The sequence below is a fragment of the Calliopsis andreniformis genome, chromosome 6, assembly GCF_051401765.1.
Source record: "Calliopsis andreniformis isolate RMS-2024a chromosome 6, iyCalAndr_principal, whole genome shotgun sequence".
Lineage (NCBI taxonomy): Eukaryota > Metazoa > Arthropoda > Insecta > Hymenoptera > Andrenidae > Calliopsis > Calliopsis andreniformis.
In genome coordinates this window covers 4,874,576-4,900,203 of record NC_135067.1, presented here as the reverse complement: position 1 = coordinate 4,900,203, position 25,628 = coordinate 4,874,576, and the positions used below count along the sequence as shown (strand labels likewise).

The 25,628-nt window shown below is 34.2% G+C and overlaps 1 protein-coding gene across 10 annotated transcripts in view; it reads right to left on the bottom strand.

Annotated features, from left to right (window-relative positions):
- The window catches only part of Mmd (disintegrin and metalloproteinase domain-containing protein mind-meld), a 154,771-nt gene that overhangs the window by 6,314 nt on the left and 122,829 nt on the right, over window positions 1-25,628 (bottom strand). For 7 of the 10 annotated variants that reach the window (XM_076381511.1, XM_076381502.1, XM_076381509.1 and 4 more), the window contains 5 exons: window positions 20,878-21,016; window positions 14,324-14,479; window positions 12,163-12,234; window positions 5,806-5,951; window positions 5,062-5,491 (listed from right to left, as the gene is read on the bottom strand). In XM_076381511.1, the coding sequence (XP_076237626.1) occupies window positions 5,062-5,491; window positions 5,806-5,951; window positions 12,163-12,234; window positions 14,324-14,479; window positions 20,878-21,016 (943 nt within the window). The remainder of the gene's footprint in view (window positions 1-5,061; window positions 5,492-5,805; window positions 5,952-12,162; window positions 12,235-14,323; window positions 14,480-20,877; window positions 21,017-25,628) is intronic. The other 3 variants (XM_076381505.1, XM_076381506.1, XM_076381508.1) reach the window with 3 other exon arrangements.

Genomic DNA, 25,628 nt, shown 5'->3' with positions numbered 1-25,628 from the left:
TTAAATTATTTTTGATCTACTAATCTTTGAGAAAATTGGTAAAGTTTATACTTTACACTAAATATGGCTATGTTTTTGTTTATAAATTTTTTCTAATCCAGAGGTTTAGTCTGAAAGGAATGATCATCACTTTCTATATAATCTTGTACGTATTTATTACGTAAACATTAATCGTAAAAAGTTGCTCCTTCAATGATTTGAATATAAAAACCTGCTAAAGAAGAAATTCTTTTTGTAATTTTTATGGTTTGTTAGGGTCTTTGAAAAGGTAGGATATTATCTCCAAGTAATACATAAAAGGTACTTGGTTCTCTTATAAAGTGATACGAAACACAGTATAATTTAATTCACTATCAATTGTACCATATTTGCATATAATAGGTGCATAGACTATATTATGCATGATATAAGAGTAGAACATGATGTCATAAGTGTAGAACTAGGGTCGTCTTTAACTATAGATGACGAAGAATTATTTGCCGAATTTTTTTATCATTTTAGGGGGTTAGACTAAAAAAGTTGGAAGTCCAAAAGTAAGGACCACCTTCTTGTAAATATTACATAATGCTGTTTTGAAGAGCGCTCATGTTTCCTACATTGAAAAATGCGTGTCGTTATCCCCGCTACTTTCTTTGATGTCACGTCCATGGTGAAATAGAGAGACTAGAAGCAAGCGAGAGGGTAAATGACAGCAGGCCATAAATTTAGGTTAGGCACTGCTTGGGTGTCGTCTAACAGAAAAAAGACGAAATAGGATATCCTCTCTCACTCTGGCAACCATGTGTTTTGGCCGCCTGCAGACTTTGAGAATTTCCGTTTCTTTTCTGTCACAGGTTATCGCTGCTGTACTAACCGAAATTTATGGCTTGTCGTTTTTGTTTACCCTCTATCTCTTTTCCACCGCAGTAAAAAATAAAGGCACGCAAAAGGGACTATTCCGCCTAAAATTGATCATGAATCCCTAGACGCGACTGTCACGAGCTTTCTGTAGGACAGAAACGTATATTTTAATAGAAAAAATTTGGTTAAAATTCTCCTTACGGTCTTTGCTTTTCTTACATTTTTTACATATTTTGTACTTTTCTTTCGGGCCACTATTTATTTAAGGCAGGCTTCGGAATTAACTGCTCTTTTCGGCCGATTTTCGAAGGCGACGCCTCCTTTCTCCCTCGCACGTCACTTCTCTCCGCGGCGGCCATAGTGCTCGGAAGGCTTCAGGTGCGTGCCACAAAAATCGCGCGTAGCGCATTTGGGCGACGTCACTTATATCCATAGATTTCCACATCACCCATGAGGTAATATTGTTGATGCGTTTTTGTTTTGTCAGTGGTATCCCCTGACGCGCGATTCTTGTGGCACGCGCCTGAGGCCTTCCGAGCACTAGGGCCGCCGCGGAGGGAAGTGACGTACGAGGGAGAAAGGAGGCGTCGCCTTCGAAAATCGGCCGAAAAGAGCAGTTAATTCCGAAGCCTGATTTAAGGAATAAAAATAGGCTTTGAGAAAATAACAATAGTTACCCTTACTAAAAATTAGGAATTTCCATTTTTTTTCTTTATCATTATCAGATCAGCACAAAGCATTTTACAACAATACAATAACTTTCGTATATTGATTTTTATAATATTGAATTATCTTTGAAAATTTGACCAATCACAAGTCTAGAAACCTAGAATGGAACTCGTGAGGTCATTTATGCATTATGTTGCTAGCACTGCATTTGTAAGAGTGTAAAATATTCTGTAGACAATTATTGAACAATAAGGTCATAAAAGGTACCAAAAAAACGAACTGACAATTTTGATTATTTTTTTGGCTTTCGATTGATTCGTTCGAGAGGGGAGCCCTTCCTCCCTGGAATATTTTAAGGACGAAGCCATTTTCTCCACTCTCCAGGCGAAGTAGCCAATAGAATGTAACAAAATTCCTATGTTTCATGCTTCGAACTATGGCGCACCGGTTAGAAAGAAAAGTTCAAATCGTTTTTCAAGCATTTCTTCATGAACGTTAAACTCGATACGTGTGAGAAAACGATTTTTTCAGTGAAGCAACGTGGCATCATCAATATTTATATACAAGATATTTTGTGTGGTTAGATATTCGTAGTTATTGCTGTGATCGTTAATGGACCATTGGAATTTTCATTATTATGGCATCTAAGAAGCAGAGAAATTTTATGACATTACTAGAGAAGAAAGATATCCTTCAGAAGTTAGAGAGCGGAATATCTATTAAGAGTTTATGCAATGAGTATAACTATTCTTATACTACTATCCGCCGTATTCGACGAGAGGCAACGACATTGAGATCTTATGAAAACGAGATGCACATAATGAAAAGAAGGAACCGAAGAAAACCTTTATATGATGATATGGAAAAACGATTGTATTCATGGTTTCTGGAATGCCGTGCTTCTGGATATCACATTACTGATATATTATTACAGAAAAAAATGTTGGAATTTATTAATGAGTCTGGTGGCTCATCAAAGTTTTATGCGAGTAGGGGCTGGCTGAGTAAATTTAAGTTGCGTTATAACATTTCCTTAAGTCCCAAAAAGGGAGTGCGAACAAGTATGAATAACATAGATAAAAATAAATCTGTGAATGATATTTCCACTAACAAACAAGGGAAAGAGATTGCTGCATGCAATGAGTCACAAGAACAAGAACTAAGGCCGATAGAAATAGTAATATGTAAAGGGGAACCACAAGAAGGCGAAGAAGAAGAAGAACAGGAAGAAGTACATGGACAAAAACTGGGAGAAGTTATTATACATGAAGATATAGAGGAAGAAAGCAATACACAGAATAATCTGAAGAAAGATTTAGATTTGGTATATAATATAATTGAAAGGTACTGTAATGGAAACAAGACAATATTGGCAATAACAAGGACATTAATACAACTTCTCTTTGAGGAAAATACTTCAGGAAGGACATGTAGAGAAATATAGAAAAATGACTTGCTCAAGAATTCTGAAAAGGTAGATTATATTGGTTTAAGGTTGTACGATAGTCTGTCTTTTAAGGGCCTAGGATCAGATATGTCAGGGCGGTGACATTACCGACAAAATTAGGCAAAAACAGAGGTTTACGCGCTAACGCTTTACGTCCTTATATTGGAAGGTTTTGAGCTGGAAAAGGGCTCATTCGATAGGGGAAGGTTCAATCTAGCCCGCGCTGGTCATGATTTCGCTCAGAACAATCTCTAAATTAGCTAAAAATGCTTAGATTTCATGGCTGTGAATTTGTCGATTTTTGCTTTACTTTGAACACTCATATTACTGAACATCAGCAGAATCTGATTAAATAATGACCAGCGTGGGCTAGATTGAACCTTCCTCTATCGAATGAGTCCTTTTTCATCTCAAAATCTTTCAATATAAGGACGTAAAGCGTCAGCGCGTAAACCTCTGTTTTTGCCTAATTTTGTCGGTAATGTCACCGCCCTGACATATCTGATCCTAGGCCCTTAAGTAAGCAAGTTAATGGCAATTTTGTTTGTAGGAATCTAGCTTTCCTATCAATTGATAGTAATTTTTGTTACTATGAAAAATATGAGTACAATTGATTGGTTTTAGATTTGAAGATGACACAATAGATTAGACTTGGAACAGAAGAATCCTAAAATCAATATTCAATTAAATAGAGATTGAACAAACAAAATTTTACAATAATTTTGATTGTTTACTGATAAAACAACAATGATTAAGGTAATTAGAATTCTAAAGAGGTACACAATATTTCTTAAATTTGTATGATAATTTGTAACTTCTTTTTTAGCAAAGAAAATGAATGACAATCCAGGTTTTTCATTAATATCAAGAACAGTATTACGTATATACATGTATATGTAATGATCTGCTTTTTTCTTTAGCAACAAATAATGATGCTAATTTTTTGATCACAAATTTCAGATTATTCTTAGTAAAAGTTAAAGATAATACAATAAACTAGTGTTGGAACAAAAGAATTGAAGTCGATATTTAATGAAACGATGAGTGTCATATAAATAAGAAATTCTTATATTATTGTCTGTTCTACCTAGTATTGTTTGTCTTGTCAAGAGAAATGATGAGATAATAAATATGTAGTTAGTTATTTTTTTAATATGTAATGTATTGCATAATTATTTTTCTATATCATTCCCAGATCTGTAGAAATTAGAATTAAAAGAAGAATTAAAAACAGAGGAATAAGGATTGAATTCCTTATTTCATTTGAAACTTTTTAACATACTATATAATTTCCCCAAATATTAATAATTTGAACGTAATTTCAAATTATATTTACAGCAGGACAATTTCTGTATTATTTGTTACTAGAAAAATAATTATTTGTATTTGTTATGTTATATGTATATTAACGTAAAATAATTGTATTGTTACATACAAATATAAGGCAAGTAGACAGTGAATCAAATTGAAGCTGGTTTTGTATCCATTTATGCTACTATTATTCTCTTTTTGTTGTATCCTATAAAGGAAATAGGTTTCCATAAAATCTAATTTTTATAAAATGCTGTGACTATAAGAAGTGATGGCATATGCAAAAAACAATTTCTTCAGCTGTAATTTTATTTGACCAAATGGAGTGCATAAAATGATATTCTTTTATTTTTTAGATAAAACTGTAAAAATACTAAGGATAAAGTAAAATTTGGAATGTAGTAATCGTTGACTTCTATATTTGTCATATCACTGAACAATTTTTCCATTACGGAGTCTATTAGTATCCCCTTTATCTTCCAAGCAGTTCTAGCAAACCATAAGAATTGTAAAAAGAATATTTAGAACTTTTGTAAAACCTAACATAAAACATCCTGTATTACAATATTCAACAGACAGATTAGCTTCTAAAACCATGTACACTTAGCTCCACTATCCCCCACTCTTCGAGAACCCATTCAAATCAGAGAGTTCCACTTCGGGAGCTCTCCGCGTAGAACATTTCTGAAGCGATTGCAAAGAGGAATAATTGAACGGTAGAAGCGATGAAAAGAACGTCGATAAGTACGGAACGTAAGCGTGTGGCGAAGCGCGTATGTCGCATCAGTTCTTACCCTTGGGAGGACTCGCTATAAACGGACGAATCTATTCCGTAGTGAGGATCTGCCTCGTTGTCGGACATCCTGGAGCCAGTGGGGCTGCTGTCGTGACGCGGCGGGGGTCGCTGCAGCTGCTTCACCAGGTCCTCCAAGGTACGTATGCGAAAGATGCCGCACGGTCGCATGTCCTTCTCGACCTCTTCATCCTCTTGGTTGTCGAGATAATCCTGTTTGTTCATGTCCTTGCAGTACGCGTTGGGGTAGTCACACTCCGACAAAGTCTTCTGCAATGTATCCTTGTCTATCAGGTTCCCACTGACTGAGGGTGTGTCCGATGTGTCTCGATAGGTTGTCGCATTCCTCAGAGCCTGGAGGATGCCGTCGTGGTACCCGTTCAGTTGGTCCAGGGTGTGCTTCAAGTCGACCACAGTGCTTCCTCCTGGTCCTGTTCAATTGTTCTAATTAGTGATCAGCATTTTCAAGCTATCATGAATATCGTCATCGTGCATGGAGGGTCGGTGCAAACAGTTTGATCGATTTTCAGTTAATTGTTTCAGAGCCAATTCCAGTTGTTAATTGCTTTGCCTCGGATAGTTTACGCGTGGCGCAACTGTTTTGGCTAGAGATACTAAGCTCAGACTGTGTTAATCAGAATACTATATTTGGCAGAGTTACAGGTTGAACTTCTTGCACCTTCCCTCCATGGGTTCGTGAGTCATCTGGCCCACTTGTTCGTACGACTATCAGCCATTACAATACCGTGACCACCGTGTTTCTTTAAAATTCCCTTCTCAGGCAACTTTGTGACATTGTTCGATTGCAGATCAATGAAAGAGACCTCCTCTCCTCCCGTACCTCCGTTATCGTCGTTTATGCTGAGCCTCTTCATCTGCGGTTTATGCTCCCTGAAAATGTCGGTGTAGAGAAACGATTGGTCTCGTCGTCCAACACGATGGATTGATTCGAGATTAATATAGGTTTAACGTTCACAGGTTTTGAGTTTATTGATTAGTCTGATCGCATATTAACTACGACATAGTTTAGTCTAGCTCAATCTTTTGTAACTAGTGGTTTTAAATGGGAAATTGTGTATGTACTGTGTAATTTTGATGCAAATAAAATATTTTAGAATGATTTATTATTTGAGACAAATAAGTAAAAGTTAGTGTGTAACTCTGTTGAAGTACCAATATAATATAATAATTACTGATGTCAATTTTTAGTAATAAATGAATAGTAGTTTGTGAGTGATGTATGTACACATATTTTATTGAGGATTACGAAAAAGAGTAGAGTATAATTCGCATATAGAGTAGAATTCTTAATCCATTAGTACTTCGCCTACAAATTTATTCACAAATATATGAAATTGATTTCACTAAAAGTTAGTATACTCAATCAAACTTAGAGTAAATATTCAAATAAAATATTCATAATGTATTCAAATTCGTCACTATTTTAACCACAAAATACTCAATAAATCAAAAATAAATGAGGGAGTAGTTCTCCCCATTGTCTGATGGAAAATCTTTGGAATCGACTTTTCACCCAAAGTCAGCTCACTAAATTATAGAACTATTTCAGGCTAGACTAATTACAGTATTCAATATGCGACAGATTTTATGTATGCATCGCGACAAGCGTTGTGTATCATCGAGAATCACAAAACTCGATTCTTCTATGATTTATATCGCAAATTTGAACGTTAAGGGTTGAACGCGACCCCATCTTTTGTCACGTTTCTCATTTCGTCCCCTTTGACTGGTCGGCAGTCGCGAGTTGCGAGTCGACCTGTCAAAGTGGTTGTGCTCGTGTCTCGCTTTTAATCAAGCTACCAATTAAAACGTGACACGAATACGAGCGAACGCGAACGACGGACTATTGCCGTCTTTGACAGTTCGAACGCGGAGTATTTGTACGTACAGTGGTTCATCAAAGTATTCGAACGCTAAACTGAAACATTGCCGATTCTTTGCGAAAAGAAATCGTACACTTCAAATCTTCGTAGAGTCATTTTAAAGGACGAATACTCTTTTTTCACGTCCCAAAGTTGAATTTCCGCGAAGGTGTTCTATACTAACAGATGGGGAATAAAATAAAATAAAATAGCAGATGGAAAAGTGAAGGTAGTATTTTACTAAAAAATTATCATGTATTAAATAAAGACTGAAGTTTCACATTTAAAAAATCTCCATAGAAGTTGGTGTGCGATCTTTTATTAGCGAATTATTTCACTTTCAACGAAATGTATATTATCGACATAATGTGATTCAACGTATAGATATTACGAGGAGTTCATACGGTCGAATAGAATCGAAATGCAAGTCTACTTTTTTTAAAATTAGGATCGAAGTTAATTTGTATTCCGGATATTTCGATACTAGTAGTGGAATTTATTCGAAGTGGAATAACTTGGTAGTAAAATATCCTACATCAACTTTTATAGGAATTGTTCTAAATACGAAGCTTCAATCTTTAAATACCTGGTGATTTCAACTACGAATAAAAATTTGTAAGAAGTTTGGAGCTGTTTGAATTTTCACAATTATTTAAAAGAAAAACTATCTTTACTTTCCTATCTGCTTTTTAGCGTAGAAACATCTTCGTAGAAATTCAATGTAGACGTCTGAAAGTAGAAGATTCGCTTCTTAAAATGACTTCGAAAAATGTACATTAATTCAAAACTTGACAATGTTTCGGCCTAGTGCCTGATTAATTTTGTGAGCCACTGTACACGTTTTCGTCTACCGATTCGTCGGGTGCAACTAGCAAGCGAGTAGCGTTTCGGCTATTGTCAGGTGGGGTATGTGATCGAGGTGTGTCAAAGAAACGCGAGCGAGACATGCTGGATAAAGTGCCAACGGGTGCGAGTCCCACTGATGGGACTTGTCACTCGGGTGTGCGTCGCATTCAAAAGTAAAAACCATGCAGTGCCAAGGTGAGAAACAACAAGGCGAGCAAGTCTACGTAAGGCATGCAGTTGTTGCTTTCCTCTACTTGGACCGACCACAGCGTGTGTATAGGGGGACGCGACGATGCACGGTTCGATATGTGTGCGAGCGTCGATGTATGGGGAAGAAAGAAAGTTTCATGAATCGAGATACAGTAGTCCCTCGTTAATCGCAACGCTCTTCAATGGATAATTGCATGAGCGTTGTTACCATTTTCTGCTTAAGGCAAATGTCGCCATGTCTAAACGTTTAAGGTGTCATATGTCCCAGTAAGTGAACAACTTACTTAAATTGAACTCGATACTTGAACTGTGACTAGGGATGGGATCAAGTTCAATACCTACTCACGAATTCGATTTAATTTCAATACCCAAGTTTTGTTTCATAGGTTTCGAATACTACTCATGAGAAATTATGTTTTACTGATTATATTTGTAATGTACTCAATCTATATAAGCTAGTTTCGAACCTTGGAATGAGTATCTGTAGGTTTCGAAAATGTACTTAGAAGTACTTTGATGTTTTAAAGAATCGAATCTCGGAAAAGAAGTACCTGAATCCTGACAAATGACAGACACTCTCTTTGCACATGGGATGGGTCCTTATACATATGGCAGGAAACGCATAGTTCTTTAGTTACATGCTATTTTATATTATGTAGAATGCTGGCTTATTTCTTGCTTGCACGGTGTGCTATCTTCTTCAAGGTCCTATTAGGCTTAGGAATATTTCTGTCTCTTAAAATGAGTGGCACACAATGATTGGTCTTAAAGGAAGTATCACACAACACAGTCTAAAATAGCACATAACTAAGAAATTAAGCGTTTCCGGACGTAGGTGCACATGACCTTTTTTCATTATCTTCGTGTGTAGAATATATCCTCCAAAAATATCCCACACGTTAGGGAAACACCTTATATATGTGATTATTACAAATTATTTTGAACCTTTTATAAATTATATCAGTAATCTTTGCTGTATCCAGTAATATTGAATACCTAACGATCCTTTAAAATTTTACATCAAAGTTGAAAGTTTAAAGTTAAGTTAATATTATGATAATGTTGCTTATCTTTTTATATTAGATTTTTATGATGTTAACTTAAAGTTAATGCGAAACAAAAAGAGTCAGACATCATCTTTTCTTATTTATTTCAAGAAAACCTTAAATGTCTAGTAATAAGCGAACTCTCCCTATACTATTTTATGATACTATCGTTTATTTTTAATAACATTAGAATTTGAGCATAAAATTAAATAAAATCAGTGTTCAGATACCGGGACATAGTTTGATACTGGGACATTTATTTTCCTGTGTTATTTGTAAGTTGCAACTCGGAACATCACAGAGGTAAGATGATTCTAAATGTCAGTAACACCTCTGTCGTAGCAGTGGCTGTGATATTCACTACTCTTTGTGGCTTGATCCTTGTTATAGGTTTCAGACTGACAATTTGATCTATTGAGTTTCAGTGAGTTTTATAAATTTTTAAGTACTTGTAATTAACAAATGAAGATTCAACTCCAATTTTGCTATTCTAGATTTTCATCTTATTTTGGCATTTAGAATTACTTACATTTAAAATTTTTCCTTACCTATATTTAAACACTCCGTACATATGTTCATATGAAAACTAACGTTGCAACTCTGAATTTTATTGAAAGAAAATTGATTTTCTTATAAATTAAATTCAGTCAAAACTGTGTTACTAGACGATTATGCATACGACTGGGTTAATTGATGAAATGCTGATTACATTCCTAATATCGATTCTTTATACTAATCTGAAATGTGTATTTTGTATTTTACTTACTTTCCATTGTTCCCAGATTCACAGAACATTCTGTGGTAAAAAAGAGTTAATATTCACCTTGCTTTATAAGTTCATCAGTAAGTTAACATTAATAATAGATTTTACCTGTCATACTGATACTAGTTATGAATTTATTTTAAGAAACTTCTTAGTATTACATGTGAGTGAATCTAGGAACACAATTTTTGCATGTAATATTGTAATTTTTCTATTATTATTTTAGTTTTGAAACTCTTTTTCGATTATTAGATACTGTATCTCCTTTGATAGTTGCAATTTTCTGACGGTTATAATTAACGAGGGACTACTGTATGAGTACCAGCAATGGGCTACGAGGAACATATGCGAAATTTGAAGTCTGTAAAATCTGAAGTAAATCCTATGTGAAACTCTGGATCGGATTCGAGCGGATGGATAATGAATGGATATGAGTGTAACAGAAAGATGGGCTTAAATATCTACGTTTAAATCGAAAGATGCCCACACTTGAGCGCTGCACAAACTGCAAAATTTGAGCCAAATGCATCGTGCCGTTATGCGATATACAAATGTACTTTTAACCGTTTGCCCTTTTATATCGAAATCCTTCGAAACGTGCCTCGAATCAACGAAAGAAGGGGAGAAAGAAAGAGCAAGGTGTCCGATAAACGAAAAGAATCGTTTTGTTATAGTACTTCTCGCAAGGAAACATTTTCTGTTAAGATTAGCAGAAAACCATTGGCGCTATTAGAAACTCTAATTAATGATTGAACGTTATTAATGGTTGAACGTTAGAAGCTAATGATCATTGCAAACTATTTAAAATTGTATATTATTAATTAATCTTTTTAGGGGTGCTAATAGGTAGATACATATAAATACATTTTTTATTAGAACTTTATTTTAATAATTGGATTTCAATTGTAATGAATTTGAATTTTTGTTATAATCATTGTACAATTTGAAATTGAGCTTTTGTCATGGTTCTCATGTAACTGAATTTGTAGATTCTTTTTATTTAAAGCATACTGACAAACAAATAATAAGCAGTAAGGCAAATAAATAATCACTCCAAAATCTCCACAATAAAAAAAGAAAAAAAGATTAAACTCGGTGAGATTGCAACTGGATCGATGTAATGGAGTTATTAAATTGTTAACAGAAGTTATCAAACAAAACAGAAGTTATTATTAATAGTTACCATTTTGAGCTCGAGTTATAATTATACATAATATACTCACTTGATCTTATTTGCTTTTGTGAACGATTTCAAATATTATTTACCAACTATTTACCTGTATAGTATCACCATAATTATACATAAAGCGATCGATTCAATTTACGAGATACTTGGCTCCATGGATACTATTATTTACCTATATAGTATTGTCATAGTTACACATAAAGTGATCGATTCAATTTACGAGATACTTGGCTCCATTCCCATTATTAGTAGTCAATCAATACTCAATATACAATCGAATCATTAACTACTGTTTCCAATAGCATCGATAGTTTCCCGCCAACCCAAACGTAAACGTCAGCGTTTGCGGTTCCGAATTCACCAGAGAGTATCTCTACGGTTGCATTCCTAAACGACTCCTCGTTATCGTGTCTTATCAGAGTGTACGTGTGCGTGTGTTTGCCGTTGCACGCGAAAGACAGCATCCCGAGGTTCTTTTTGCGTTGGAACGGCAGTGTTTGCGACTTGCTCGATGAATCGACCATGTCTGGCGATTTTATGCGAGCAGGAACGAGACAGTTCGGCTGTAGAGACTTATTTATTCTGCTAACCCGTTCATCTTTCGACTCTATAAACAGATATAGCTACGTATCTTAGAATAATAAATTAACAACTATCTTACTTTACCTGTGACAAATTCTATATGGCAAAGTTAACACTACAATGTATTTAGTTTAGAGAAATTGTAATATGACAAACTAAGTAGTATTCGTTTATTAGATAACTTTTTGATTGTTATTGGCACGATTTAACCCTTTCAATACTGATGAGATATGTAGATCTAATAAAATGCTAAAATTTGTAAACATCGCATAAAAATATCTCTCTGAACTTTTACTGTTTTTATATATTTAGTTTGATTCGTTTTGAGAGGATTAAGTGATTAATGCTGACTACACGTTGAATGCCTAGACAAGTACAAAAGATATAGAGATAGAGCCTAGAATTTTTGTGCACAGTGTAAAGTAATAAAACTGCCGTATTTAAAGGGTTAAAAGGCTTTGCGACAATTTCTGAAGGTATTGAAAATCAGCTGAGCTGCCTCGTTGACGCCGAGTCGGTGTGTTCGAGTCTCGAGATCATCGACCAACTATGATGGTGACATAACGGCGAGACACATGAGACTTACTTGAGTCTTGGCCCGTCTGCGATGGCGACGTTATTCGGGGGTCGAAACAGCACGCGCGGGGCCTCGACGCGGCTAGAAATATACTAATATAGGCATGCCGCGGGTGTTTCACGGTTTTTCAACCCTTCGTGGTCCTTGGTTCCCCCTAACCCAGTCTAAGAATAAAAGCTCCATTTTTTCGAGTACTATCTTTCTCTCTAGTCACTAGACTGCGATTGTTTATGCGAATTTCTATTTTCATGAACACAATCAGTAAAATAGAATTTAACTAGAAACCTGTTTTACCCTTCAAATATCTAAACTTTCTCTAGATCGTAATTTTCCATAATTCGTTGCAACTCATACGGATTTTATACTTTCTTGTATAATAAATTTCTAAAGAATGTTTAAATTTTGCGTTTAAAATATCCCATAAATGCATAAAAATCTGCAGTCTACTAATATGTCTATACTAGAGGGTAGGAGCTCTAGAAGAAAAGGTTTCGCGTGTCTGCTAGAGACCACAAAGGGTTAAAGCTGTCCAGGAGACGCGCGTCGATCGGCGTCCCCGCTTCCGAGGGAAACTGTGCGAGCTCTCGCTACCGACGAGGCGTCTTCGTTTCCTCGTTCGTGTGTTCCTTTGATCTTGCTCGAGCACAGCTAGAGAAATGAGTTATAAGAATTCGTTCCGGTCACTCGTTGCGTAACGATCGCGTCGAGAGTACTGGCGAGCTTATTTCTATGGTAACATGGACGTCTTCTCCTGGTGACTTTCCTGATATCTCTTTCGAGCGAGCGATATCAAAGGAGTTGCTCGTCGCTTTGAGAGAGCAGATTCCTCGAGCTCCGTCGAGACGACGAGACGAAGATGGCTCGTCGGGAAAGCGGCGAACGTATCTCTGATCATCTTGTCGATTCTCGAGCAACGCGGCCACGAATCGATTGGCGGTTTTGTTAGAACGTCGAATGAACGCCGTGGACTTGTGTAACTCAAACATTAATGGAAAACCAATGTATAAATAGAAGCGAGATGTGTTTCTGGCGATCGTTGATGGATCCTTTTGAACGCTAGTTGCTGGGGTCTTCCCTAATTTGTTTCTTAGAAGCGGCATATAAGTGTTCAAGACTGTTCGTGACTTCCAAACTTCCGCTCGTTTCGCTTTGGATCACTGAGATATTTTGTCTTTCATTATCGTCGAATGGCGTTTGAGTGTTAGAGGAAATAGAGAATTGCGAAAGGCAATGCTAAGTCCAGAGAGGTATAGGTATAGATGAAATTGCGACGACGAGGTAGGGATGACTCTTCAACAGTTAACGAGGGTGAAATTGTCAATTATCGTTCTATCTGCAGAATTAAGTTTGTAGTATTTTCGTGTTATAAGAGGAAATTCTGTTGGATATCTATGCCTTACAAAATACATTTGTGTATTTAATAATTTATACAAGATACGTCTAAATAATATGTGCAAGCGGGCATGAAGTGATTCTTTATGAAAAAATTAGAACAAAATATAAAATGCAATTTTTATGTTCGTGGTTTAGCTTTTTAGAAATTGAAAAACACTAATGTTATAATAAAAGCACGTAATGATGTTCCGACCTCACAAATAAATTACTTTCACATTACAGTTAATAATATATTGCAATTTAATTTATAGACAGTTTTGTATGCAATAGAACAGCTATGTATTAAAAAAATTAAAATTTTTTGTCTGTCTTAAAAGTTAAACAATAACTTTGATACCACACAAATCATCTGAAATTTAATTACACTAATTAACGTATTTAAAAAAATATAGTTCTATTATTTTATGTTATCCTGAGTTGTGGAGTCATCCCCTCTTCAGTTGTATCATGAAATTTTCCTATTTACTGTATCGAAGAAGACGAAATCGAATTGACTTTGATTTTCATTGATGTTACATATTACTAAATATGGAAATATAATATATTCTCAGAGAAAAATCTCATTGCAAAACAAGAAATAGATTCGTGACAATGCGAAAGTTTGGATCCCCCGAGTCTTCAAAAGCTAACGCGCGATGGAAGTCTACGGAATCGTCGAACGAATCTAATTAACGCCGATAATTTCGCCTAAATTTGTGTATAATACGTGTCAACGTGTGTGTGTACGTGTCTAGCCGGATCGGTAGCTGGATAAGCAATGAAATGATCGTCGTACCTGCAATTAGGCATACGGTCGAACGTGAGAATCCTGTTGTGCACGTTGTCCAGGATCACGTGTTCCGGGTGATGTTTCCTGGGCACGGCTGGGCAACTCTTCTGCGTCGGCTTCTTCGTGTATGGTTGATCATACTTCTGGACGGTGTTCTTTCTTCTGCGAAAAATTGATCGATTATAAAAATGCCACGTGCCATGGTTGGGACAATCAGAATATCGTTAAAAAGCGCATGCAAGCTACTAAGGGACGGGGGAGACTGAACGAATCTTTCGTTCTGCTTGTCCTCGAAGGGGATCGTCGACAGCGTACGTGTACAGCTGATGGAATGGATATAGTACAGTTGTAAAGATAGGAGATGTTTATAAATTAGTGGTATGCTTAGCCAATTTAGTTGGTTCTAATATTTTTGTTCAAGAAACGGTCTTTCGGTTTTTGGTTTACTTGATATCGTCTACTAAAGATGTTTAGATTTTTGGAGGAGACATATTGCACATGTACTTCAACAGTGAAACAGCTTAAAAACGTTATTTTTGAATTACAGCTATAAATTAGTTTGGTGAATGCACCTGTATTCATTATAAAAAGTTTACTAGTTAACAATCAAAATTTACTAATAGAATTTACTAAAAAAATTCTTGGATTGTGAATTACAAATTATTGAAATTATAACAAGAAAATCATTTAATGCAGATAACACATAATTATTTTTTAGAATAATTATTCATGAAAAATAACTTTCATTAAGCAAAACTACTCTTTATGTCAGTATTATGTATTTAATAATTTACTCCTAAACTCATGAAGCTTTTTGTTTCCCTCAAAAACATACTTTTTTGAGTTGTCACTTTTGTAATACATATGCGATAGGTGTACGTTTAGCTTTTGTTAAATTTACACATAATTTACGAAAGATACAGTGAAAACTCTTAGGGATAGATATTCTCTATCAAATTCCCTATTGTCTGTTGTCTTTGATTTGTTTGAATATATCTTAAATGAATACATTTACAAAATAAAATACAATTATCCTACTTACTCTTAAAAAAATTCATCTCCCACGAGATTAAAATACTATCTGGAGTCTATTGTATACACATGTACGTTACCTCTATTATTATATCACTATTCTGGGTCCAAAATGTAGGCAACGTGTAAATTATTAGAAAAGTAACACGAGTTTAAAACTATTATTTTCGTAATAGAAACACTTTTTAAACAATTTTAATAAAAGAAAGTTTGGCAAAATACTTTCAAAGTACTCATTAAATATAATTTTTTGAACCTGTAAATTTCGGAATGAATTTGTGTTTCTTAAGTAAATGATACTGTGCCCCGTTTTTTAGAATGTTGATTTTTGCTCGTGTTATTTTTTTATAAATGTAATTCAATGTTTCTATATTTCAATTCCGATTCATTGCAAATGAAATTCAAGAATTTAGAATTCATCACAGACTAATTAGATGTAAAATTGTTAATTATCTTTCAAGTGAAAACGATATTATTTTCAATGGACAGTTTTAGGGAATTATAAAGTTATTAGTGAATCGAATAAGTAATGGCAAGGAATGATGAAAGCAATACATTTTGCTTACACTTGAAAAATAACGTCTGCATTTTCGATCCCAAGTGTAATTATTACTATATTCATTCCACCAAGTATACTGTTACTTTGAAATTATTCCTATATACAGATTGCAAATCAGTTTCAATGTAAAAGTGATAAGAATGATCCTACAATTTAAGTACCAAAAGTGGAAAGGGAAGAATAAAAGTTAATATTTGATTCTAAGTTATAGTTTCACAGTTTGGCTATTTTTATTCTCTTTTTGTTAATACTAGAACTACCGAGGTTAACGTATCTATGTCTGTTTTTAATAGTGTGTTAAAGTCAGAAATCTTTGAAAAAGTATATCATTTACAGAAATAACGTCTATTTTCATATCTTTTTAATTTTATTCAGCGTGTAAGGAATACTTCCTATTACTTTTATTTTGACTCTTATTTTGACCTAGTAGTTCTAGTGTTAAGTAAATAATCAGGTTTCCTATGTCGTACGTTGTCGAGTCTCCAGTATAATTATCTTAAATATAGTTAATGGAATGTGCGCGATATTTTACAATAAAGGTGCATAGAGTGTGTTTGGTTCAAGTACACAACATCACATATTGAATCAATTTCATCTCTTCGAGACACAAGCCTCAACCCCATCCCCTTTCATCAACAGTTTTGCAATTAATCTTTACGAAGTTAAGAGAAAGTTGGAATTTATTTCTAAGCTAGCTTTTGGAAAAACTGTATTTGACGCAAGATATTTAGATTCTCCAAAGCCAGGGCAATTTAAGCCTTCTAACACGCTTTGAATATTTTAAACCCAAGTGGTAACTCAACAGAGGATTCTGAATTTCCATTCAGATTTCTCTGAATATTTTTACCATGTCTGAAAAGAACTGAAACGGTTGGTCTTTGTTCGTGATTTCAGGAAACGATATTGAAGGTTTTAAGTAGCTTGCGTTAAATATAGTTTGTCGTATAGCTCGACAAATTTGAAAAGATCCCTGAGGGCGTGAACTGAGCGTGGTGAAGTGGGGGTAAGGAGCCCTCTGGAGATACCGCTTTCCTTAAGCTTCAAACTTTTCTTACCTTTTCAAACTCGTAATGACGACGAAAAATAACTTTTTGTAAAATATCAGCCCAATAATACAAACAGAGGATCCATACCTTACACACGTAGACGATCTTCAAAAGTGAAATGTATTTTAAACAATTTTTTACGTTCGGCTGTCTCAATTTGCCATTTATTTTATAAATATTTCATCTTTAGTATTACAAAATGATCGCTATAAAAATATTGTTCCCAGTTTTCAGAATTAATAATTGAATCTTTAAAAAAACGAGGCGAATTAGGAGGCTAATATTTTGCGGAAGAGTTGCTTCTCAATAGGCAATAAATAAAACAGAAAGGAGAATCCAAGGTAATAGGATTGAAATTAAAGCAGCTACCGTTAAGAGGAACTAAAGGGGAAATTGAACCTCTCAATTTCCCACCGTAGAAACCGTTTTAAACTCGTCGAGCTATACCTTAAACAGCCGTAGAGGAGGCTGATATACAAGGTGTCAACCATCTGAAATGCCTCTATTGCTTTTCATAATAAAAGATATGTTTCAAAGTGATGCTAATATCAAAGCGACAAACTTTACTCAAAATGGAAATATAAAATTTTCAATAATTACGTTTGTCAATGAGGATCATACACGTTCACTGTGAGTGTAGTTGAAGAAAAAAGTTCAGTAGTAACTAATTTCTTAATCTACAAATAACTGTGCATGCAAGAAGTAGCTCCTTTCAAAAGATTCATAAGCTTTTTGATGAATATTAACACTGCAATAATGAAAATATATCTTTTGATTTAAAAGAACCTTAAGGATCTCGAGATCTTACAAGATATGATTTCAAAAAGATGTTTCATATTGTCAAAAGCAACAGAGATAATTCAGGTGATCAAATTAGGTGGAACACCTTGTGAATATTGAACCAGATACACCTATAATCATGTTTAATCGCTATGTCAAGAACGGTCAGATCTAGCAAAGCTGGAGCAACTACAGGGGTGAGCAGGGATGCATGCATTAGAACGAAAACAGATAACCAGTCGAATGGTACAGCCGTAGCTGGCCTTGCAGCCACCCGTGTGGGATCGCCTTCCGCTGTGCTACCCGTCAACCAAATTGTTCAAATCAAATGCTAAACGCAGACGAACAGAGTGCCTTGAGAATTGAGTACGTTCCATTGGGGCGAAGCTATCTCTTTTATCAGTTCTTTCGTTTTCTTTTCGATCGTCTTTGATTGTTCAATCGTAATCACTTAGCTGTGAGGTCTCTTTCATACAGAGATACGAGTACCGTGATATGCATATTATAGATACTGAATTTATATAGAGTGTACCATTTTAATTTATTATTCCAAATTATATATTAATTACTTTTTAATGTAATTCGTGGTTTGATGCCTGGAGGACATATGTTTGTAAAGATTGCATAAGTTTTTTTTAATTAATTAATAGAACTTTTAGCAACCCCTGTTAACATATTATTTCTCTATATGTATAAAGGTACTATATTGAACATATGTATTCAAGTGGTTCTTCAAATGAAGTGACAGACATTCAAAAGTGATTGAAGAATATTTAAAAATCTCTTTGTGGTACATGGAGTAGTGTATTAAGATTTCTCCTTTCTTTCATTGAACTTCTTTTATATAAAAATTAAACCTATAAAATGTTCAACTTATCCATCTTTGTGAAAGACAAGAAGACATTTTTAATTAACTAAGTACAAATAATCGACACTCAGCTACACGATTAGGTGAATACTATATAATATGAATGTCTTTCAATATTTTATTTTTGCATGTGTGTCTTATACGCGTATCGCCATACACGCATCTATGTGTAAAAGAGGTCTAACGTAGTAACTTTTAACCGATACTATAAAGCAGCCGTGTGCAACTCGTTGCTCTTTGAGCGTTTTTCAGCGTGCAGAAAGTGATCAAGAGCAGCCAAGCCACGTTTTCGAGAACAGCATAATAGGAGCAGCGTTTAATTATACAATAATTACTTAAAATAGTTAATTAAAAGCATAAGTCACATATTTTTATTCTCAAGAAATTATGTTCAAGGAACTTCTATTCTATATTAGGGACACGAGTTTGTTATATTCTTGGTTATCAAGAAAAAAAATGTTTAATTCAACATTCTTTAATTAAAAATATCAATTTTAGTTTGCAGAGTTCAACTAAAGCATAAACTCAAATTTTTTGAAAATCTGACGTATGTTTATTCGTTTTGTCTTACTGCTTTTACTTTTCGGAGCACAGTTCAACAGGTCTGCGATAAAGTGTTCGGAAATAAGTAACTGTTACTACGTTCAATTAACATTTAGTATCGCTCTCGTTTGTAGAGGAAGACTTCGATCAATCTTTGCTGAGTCTTTGGAAGGGAAATTATTTAAGTCTTTAAGAAATTCAAAAAGATGGGATTTTAGTCTTTTTAAATTTTAAAAGATTCTGAGTAATACCCCTTTTAAAGTTGCCTAGCAAAAATTAACAAAATATCAAGAAATTAAAATGCCAATTATTTTTTTTATTTTTATGTCGACAATTAAATGTAGAATCATTCTAGGAATTTCGATGAAATTAAAGTGTACGTATGATGTAGTTCACGTGAAATTATGAGGGGTTTAAGTAACTGTTTTGCTGATTTCAGATTTGTTTAGAAATTGCGAAGCTCTGACTACCTATTCAAAAATTGGTTAAAAAATGTTGACAAAGTTGATTTTACTAAAATTAACCAGTATTTTTAGTGATTCTAATTTCTAACTATATTAATTTCAAACTTTTAATTGTCGATATTTCATATTTTCTAAACAAATTCAAAATAAACAAAACAATAATTTAACTTCTCTTCCTCATAATTTCACTTAAACTGCATAATATTCTAATTCTATCGAAATTCGTGAAATCAATGGAGAAATCTGATTGATCTGTCGTGGAACGAACTTATACAGTCTTTCAATTTTCCTACCTGAACGATCTTGTGGTTTGTTTTAATACGTGTTCAATGGACTAGAGCAGAAAAGACAATCACGTCCTAGGACGCGTTAGTTAACGATTTCAGAATGCTGAAGCTTTTCGTTCACTTGCAACAGAGCGGTATACACATTTTGCGAAAGCGATCGAAATTAATCTACCATCTGGTCTGACAGTGAAATTTTGCTGGCGATTGCTGAAGCTGCTGGCCATAATCGTAGCAACGATCGAGTGGAGGCCTTTGAAAGAACTCACGGCTTTCATGGAGAAATCTAACGATCTTAAAACAGACTTAAGTGTTATTTAACTAAACTTCCATTCGAATAAATTCTCTTTTGAATAATTTTAAAGCATTAGAAAATCACCAACTTCTTTCAAAACTTACGATTACATTAAATTTTATGTATGTTCATTCAACTATTTGAGTAAAAAATTCGTTATTTACGTCTTATTTGAACATTATTCGAAGCAGAATTTATTCACAGAAATTTATTTGAATAACATTCAATTCCGCTTCAATGGCAGTGATTCCTCCATGGGAGTGGTGAATAGCATCTTTCCCGCGCTCTGTATAATGACAAACTTTTATCGATAGTTTCAAAATGGGCCTGTTGCTCGTTGCGCGATCGGCGTAAGCCACTGTTGGACGTTCTTTGCGAAATTGCCAGTCATATTGCAGCGCGCGGATGCATTGCTTATTGAGCGTTTTATCAATACGATGACCAAGAAGAAAAATAGAAGGAAACGGAAAACAGAGAAAGTGAAACGTACGAAAAGAAGAACATTAAGCGCAAAAAAGAAGAGTACGGACTCTAAAGAGATATACATGTAAATATATATGTACGACGTGTGGTTAATAAGAAAATAAGAGACATACATATATATGTGCATATATATAAATATATATAGTATATATAGATAGATACGCATACAGAAAAAAGTATCTACGTGTATGTTTCTGCACACTAACCTGAGACAGAGGGAGTAGTTTTTATGTACTACGACTGACCTGTAGCAGAGAGCCATCAGAGCAAATACTACGAAAACACCCCCTACCACCGACATGAGCACACCAACTAAAAATACAGTGTTAGAGCCGTGGTAGTTCTCTGTTAGAGAGTTGCATCGTTTTTTGACACCGTTTTCCGTCGTCGTCGTCATCGTTGTTGTTGTTGTTGTTTTTAGTTGTTGTTGTGTTGTCGTAATATGGTTATTTATCAAAGATCGTTGACACATCACCATTGGACACATACACACAAGAATATCGAGATACCATCGTTTTACGCACGATTCATTTTCGGTATCCGAGCGTCCCACAGCATGCAGACAGACAGAGATGCCAGTGACAGACAGAAACAGACAAGAAACAGAGAAGCCAGAATCAGCACATGTACATGTATCATACATAGGACGATATATTATCCTCGTAGTTGGACACCGTATCTTGTTTCGAAATTTGTTGCTTGACGTGATGGAGAGAGAGCAGATTATTGGCAGAGTTAGGCGTTATTCGAAGAAATTCTGCTTTGAGCAATGTTCGAATAGAAATTACGAATAAAGTGAATTATTCGTGAATGATGAAGCATCTTTTACTCGAATAAATTTTTAGTTTACTGATTAAAACGTTGTGCGATATAATATGTTATACGTTGGACCTGATAATTTTATTTGTGTATTTATTCGAGTAAATTTTCATTATGTTATTTATAAATAGTTCACTTTTTTGTCATTTTTATTTGAACATTGCTTGAAGTAGAGGTTATTCGAATAATGTTCTATTTTGATTAATGAGTTGTTTATATTTAGAGGAGACTGTTTTTGTTTGTTAAGAAATAAAACAATTGTTGTGGATAAATTTTATAGAAAATGAAAGTTGGATACTATAGAAAAGTGGTGATACTCTCACCAGTATCATTAGTAGCAGTTTTAGTATTTAATTGTGGAATTATTTTGTTTAATAAATTTTTTAGATTTATGAGCAAATTTAAAGTAATTTTCCAAATCAAATTATTGTATTAACAAATTAGTAATTGTTTCCATGTATAATGCTAGTGAAACGTGTGTTCAAAGTTGTCAATTATTCCTAGGACACTTTGTGCAAAATGATATTTAAAATTGCAATAATATAAGCATGAATTGTATCGTCTCAACAGTAATTCAATATTTTTGAGATATTCTACATAAAGAAATATTTAAACTTGCAAGAAGGCTGTTTATACTCCATAAAATTGAAGCAAGTAATTCATCTCTTCATGAAATAAATAATTCAACATTTCTGGGACAACCTGTACCGGATAATATTAAAACTATAGAAAAGTTATTTATAGTTTAAAAAATTAGAATAATGGCTCATCTGTAATATCTTATGTAAAAAATTTAAGTTACAAACTAACTGTTCACATGTTCAAAAATTAGAATCAATAGTTCATCCTTCCGCAATAGACGCAGCGTGGCTGAAAAATAATGAGATTGATAGTAAATTCAAACACTGATCATACTTGTTTATATGTTTTTTGGTATTAATACAACGTTGAGCAGGGTCAATCTATGAACAAATTTCTGGAATCTCGAGTGTCCTTGTTACATTTGCTGGTATTCTTGTCAATGTCATTGTAATGAGTATAGTTTGCTTTTTGTCCAAAACTTGACAGTTTGGATAACCAGATTTCTGTTATATTTTGTTATTTTCTAGACATTTCCCTAATAAGGGCTTTGGCTATAGAGCCAAAGTGCAAAAATAGCATTACTCATCTAGTAATCTAAAGATTCTAGTTATCTTTTCCTTGATAAAATAGCTAATTCAGGACATAAGACAATAATAAAATAATTAATTCAGGACATAAGACAATAATAAACTAGTTAATTCAGAACATAAATCAATAATAAAATAGCTAATTCAGGACATAAGACAATCAATATATTTCGAAGAAAAAGAAAGATGTTACAAACATGATCAGTATTTAAAATTACATAAGATGTTCCACAACAGGTGTCACAAATTTTAAGAACTGATTTTACAAAAACATCTAAAATTCGTATGAAACGTGCCTGACTTAGTACTTATTCTACTATCAGCGTGCATCAATCAGACACAGCAAAGTAAGTAGAATAAGTTTCTGATCAGATACATTTCACGCGCATTTTAGTCATTTCTTTAATAATTAATAACTCGAAAACGAAGCAGTCGTGTCTATCTTCAATTTCGCCTTATTTTAGCATGTAGAACCACCCGTTGAAATTTCTGACACCTCTCGTCAAACACTGCTAGTATTATTAGTCCCGCTAGTTTTCAAACTGATTCTGCATACAATCTACCAATATCCTGCTCTTCTGTTGTCATAGAAAGCAATAAGTTCGGAAACAGCGTGGTGTCTGAGCATCAGTAATTAATTGGAAATAGGTACACAGCTGTCGATCGTACCAAAGCGATATTATTGCGATTCCCGTCGACAGGTGTGGACCATTCTTCGTTCTCTACACTCTTTGTCTTCGTTGTCGAAGCTTCGATCAATATCGAAGTCGAAGATTAGGCGATCGTCATATTCGTCGTGCCTCGCGACTCGAATTCGAGTGGAATTTTCGGCTGGCATCGACGAAGACACGGATTCGTATGAATCTATCGCGGTCAGAGCGACTCATTGATAAGCGCGACGGTTAGGCTCTAAGTATCGTTAGTAATTTTTTGTCTCGATCATGCTTTTATAGGGCATACAAGCAGCTGGCACATTGGCGTTACGTTCACGGTGGATCGTGTGTTAGGTATCGCACTCTAAGGGACGAATCAGTAATCAGAGTTAGTAATAAGAGCCGAAACTCCTGATCTGGATCACACGCAATGCTAAATTCGTTCCGTCAACCGTTTCCATGATCAGAGATTCATAGCAAAGTGGAACGACGACCTTTCTCGCTGAGAAATCAGTGTACAACGATCACTCGCTATCTGAAACTCGAACGGACCTGTGCTCGATCAGTTAACAAGACAGCACATGGAAATAAATTATGTTTGACTCGAAGCGAACGGTCTGCTGGGAAATATCGCCTCACATGGAAACGGTTGTATGGCTTACAGTATTTATTCGTTATAACCTCGTTTCTGTTTCGTTTGTTTCTTGAAAATAATGAAAATTTCTTTTCCCATTCGCTGAGAGAAAAACCACTAATTGTTAGTTTTTATTCAGTCTTCTCCAGTTTGTAGAATTTGTTAAGTTGAATACTGAGTCAAGATAATACTCTATTTTGAAGCCATATGGCCAAGATGTTAATAATTGAAGTTGCTCTGTAGAAACTATTTTCTTTTGAGATAAAACAAATTAGGACTTTTTAAGTACTGTACTTATTCCATATACAAGTCTTCAATTTCCAAAAATTCGAGTTTCGAAATTTTTAAATTGCTCCTATTTAAAACTTAAAATCTCAAGGTGATTAGACGCACAATTGTCAATATCTCGTATCTCATTGGCCATATGTCCCCTAAGTAGAGTAAATAGAGTGTGAGTTTTACAAACTAGCAAAGATTATTAAAAAATGAGCGTGACACTTGGAAAGTTCTCATTAGAAAAATGTTTCCTACTCTCTATTTCCTCGTTGCTGGTAACGAGTCGCGAGATTATACCGAGTAAATACTGTATTATGCAAGAAAAAGAAATGTGAGACTCGAGGCATCCCTTGGCGTGCGACAACTGTCGGAATGTAGATTTGTTGCTCGTGCAGCATAGTCACGATCATTGTGATCGCTCGAATGCGAACACGAACATGTTCAGAGCACATACCGTCGAGAAAACAGTATAGTATTAGTATACTGTGTTTAAAGTGTGTGTCGTAAATATACCAACCCTTAGTGATCGAATGTCTTGAATTCTATTGATCATATAATTTTTAATTTTTCGAAAATTTATTTAATAATCGAATTAAGACTAATTTTAGTTACCTTGCGAATATAAAAATACAGCTTACATTCTACTGAATGTATATGTACTTGCAATAATCGGTATTTAAATGTAGATGATACTTTTTAGTTTAATAATCAGAAAAACTGTATGTATTGTTTTGCTTTATATCGATTATATGTTTTTGAATATATTATTAGTATATTCAAATATACTAATATATTCAAATATACTATTTGTATATTTGTATATTTGTATATTTGTATATTCTAATATACTATTTGCATATTTGAATTGCAAATTTAAGAAATACCATAGCAACAAAATTATGAAATACCAGATTTTTTGTAATAGGCTTACTGAAATTGCAATTAGAAATCCTTTGAATTTGTTAACAAAGTTACTTCAGCCAGAAATTTCCCTAATGTATAGTTTTTGTTATAAGGTCATTGTTATTTTCCTCAATTATTTCCATAGTTTATCTAACTCTTGTTTCTGATAAAACAAAAATCAATTATTGATGCATAAATTGGTTTTAGAAAGATGCCATTTATTACCAGATATAAACATAATTAAAGGCAAATTATTTTCTTTCGTGCAAACTAAATGCGAAGTATGATCTAATAATGTATCATTCATTAAAGTTTAAAAATATTTTCTTAAGTAAATTTTGCTTTATAAATTGTTATATTCGCGAGAAATTAAAATATTTTTATTTTCACAATTAAAGCCTATTGAAGTTGCAATAAGCTTTAATTGAATAACTATAGAACCATTATTCCTTAGAACCCGAAGTGAATGCAAAACGAAACTTTGCCACGTCCCATCGTTCGAA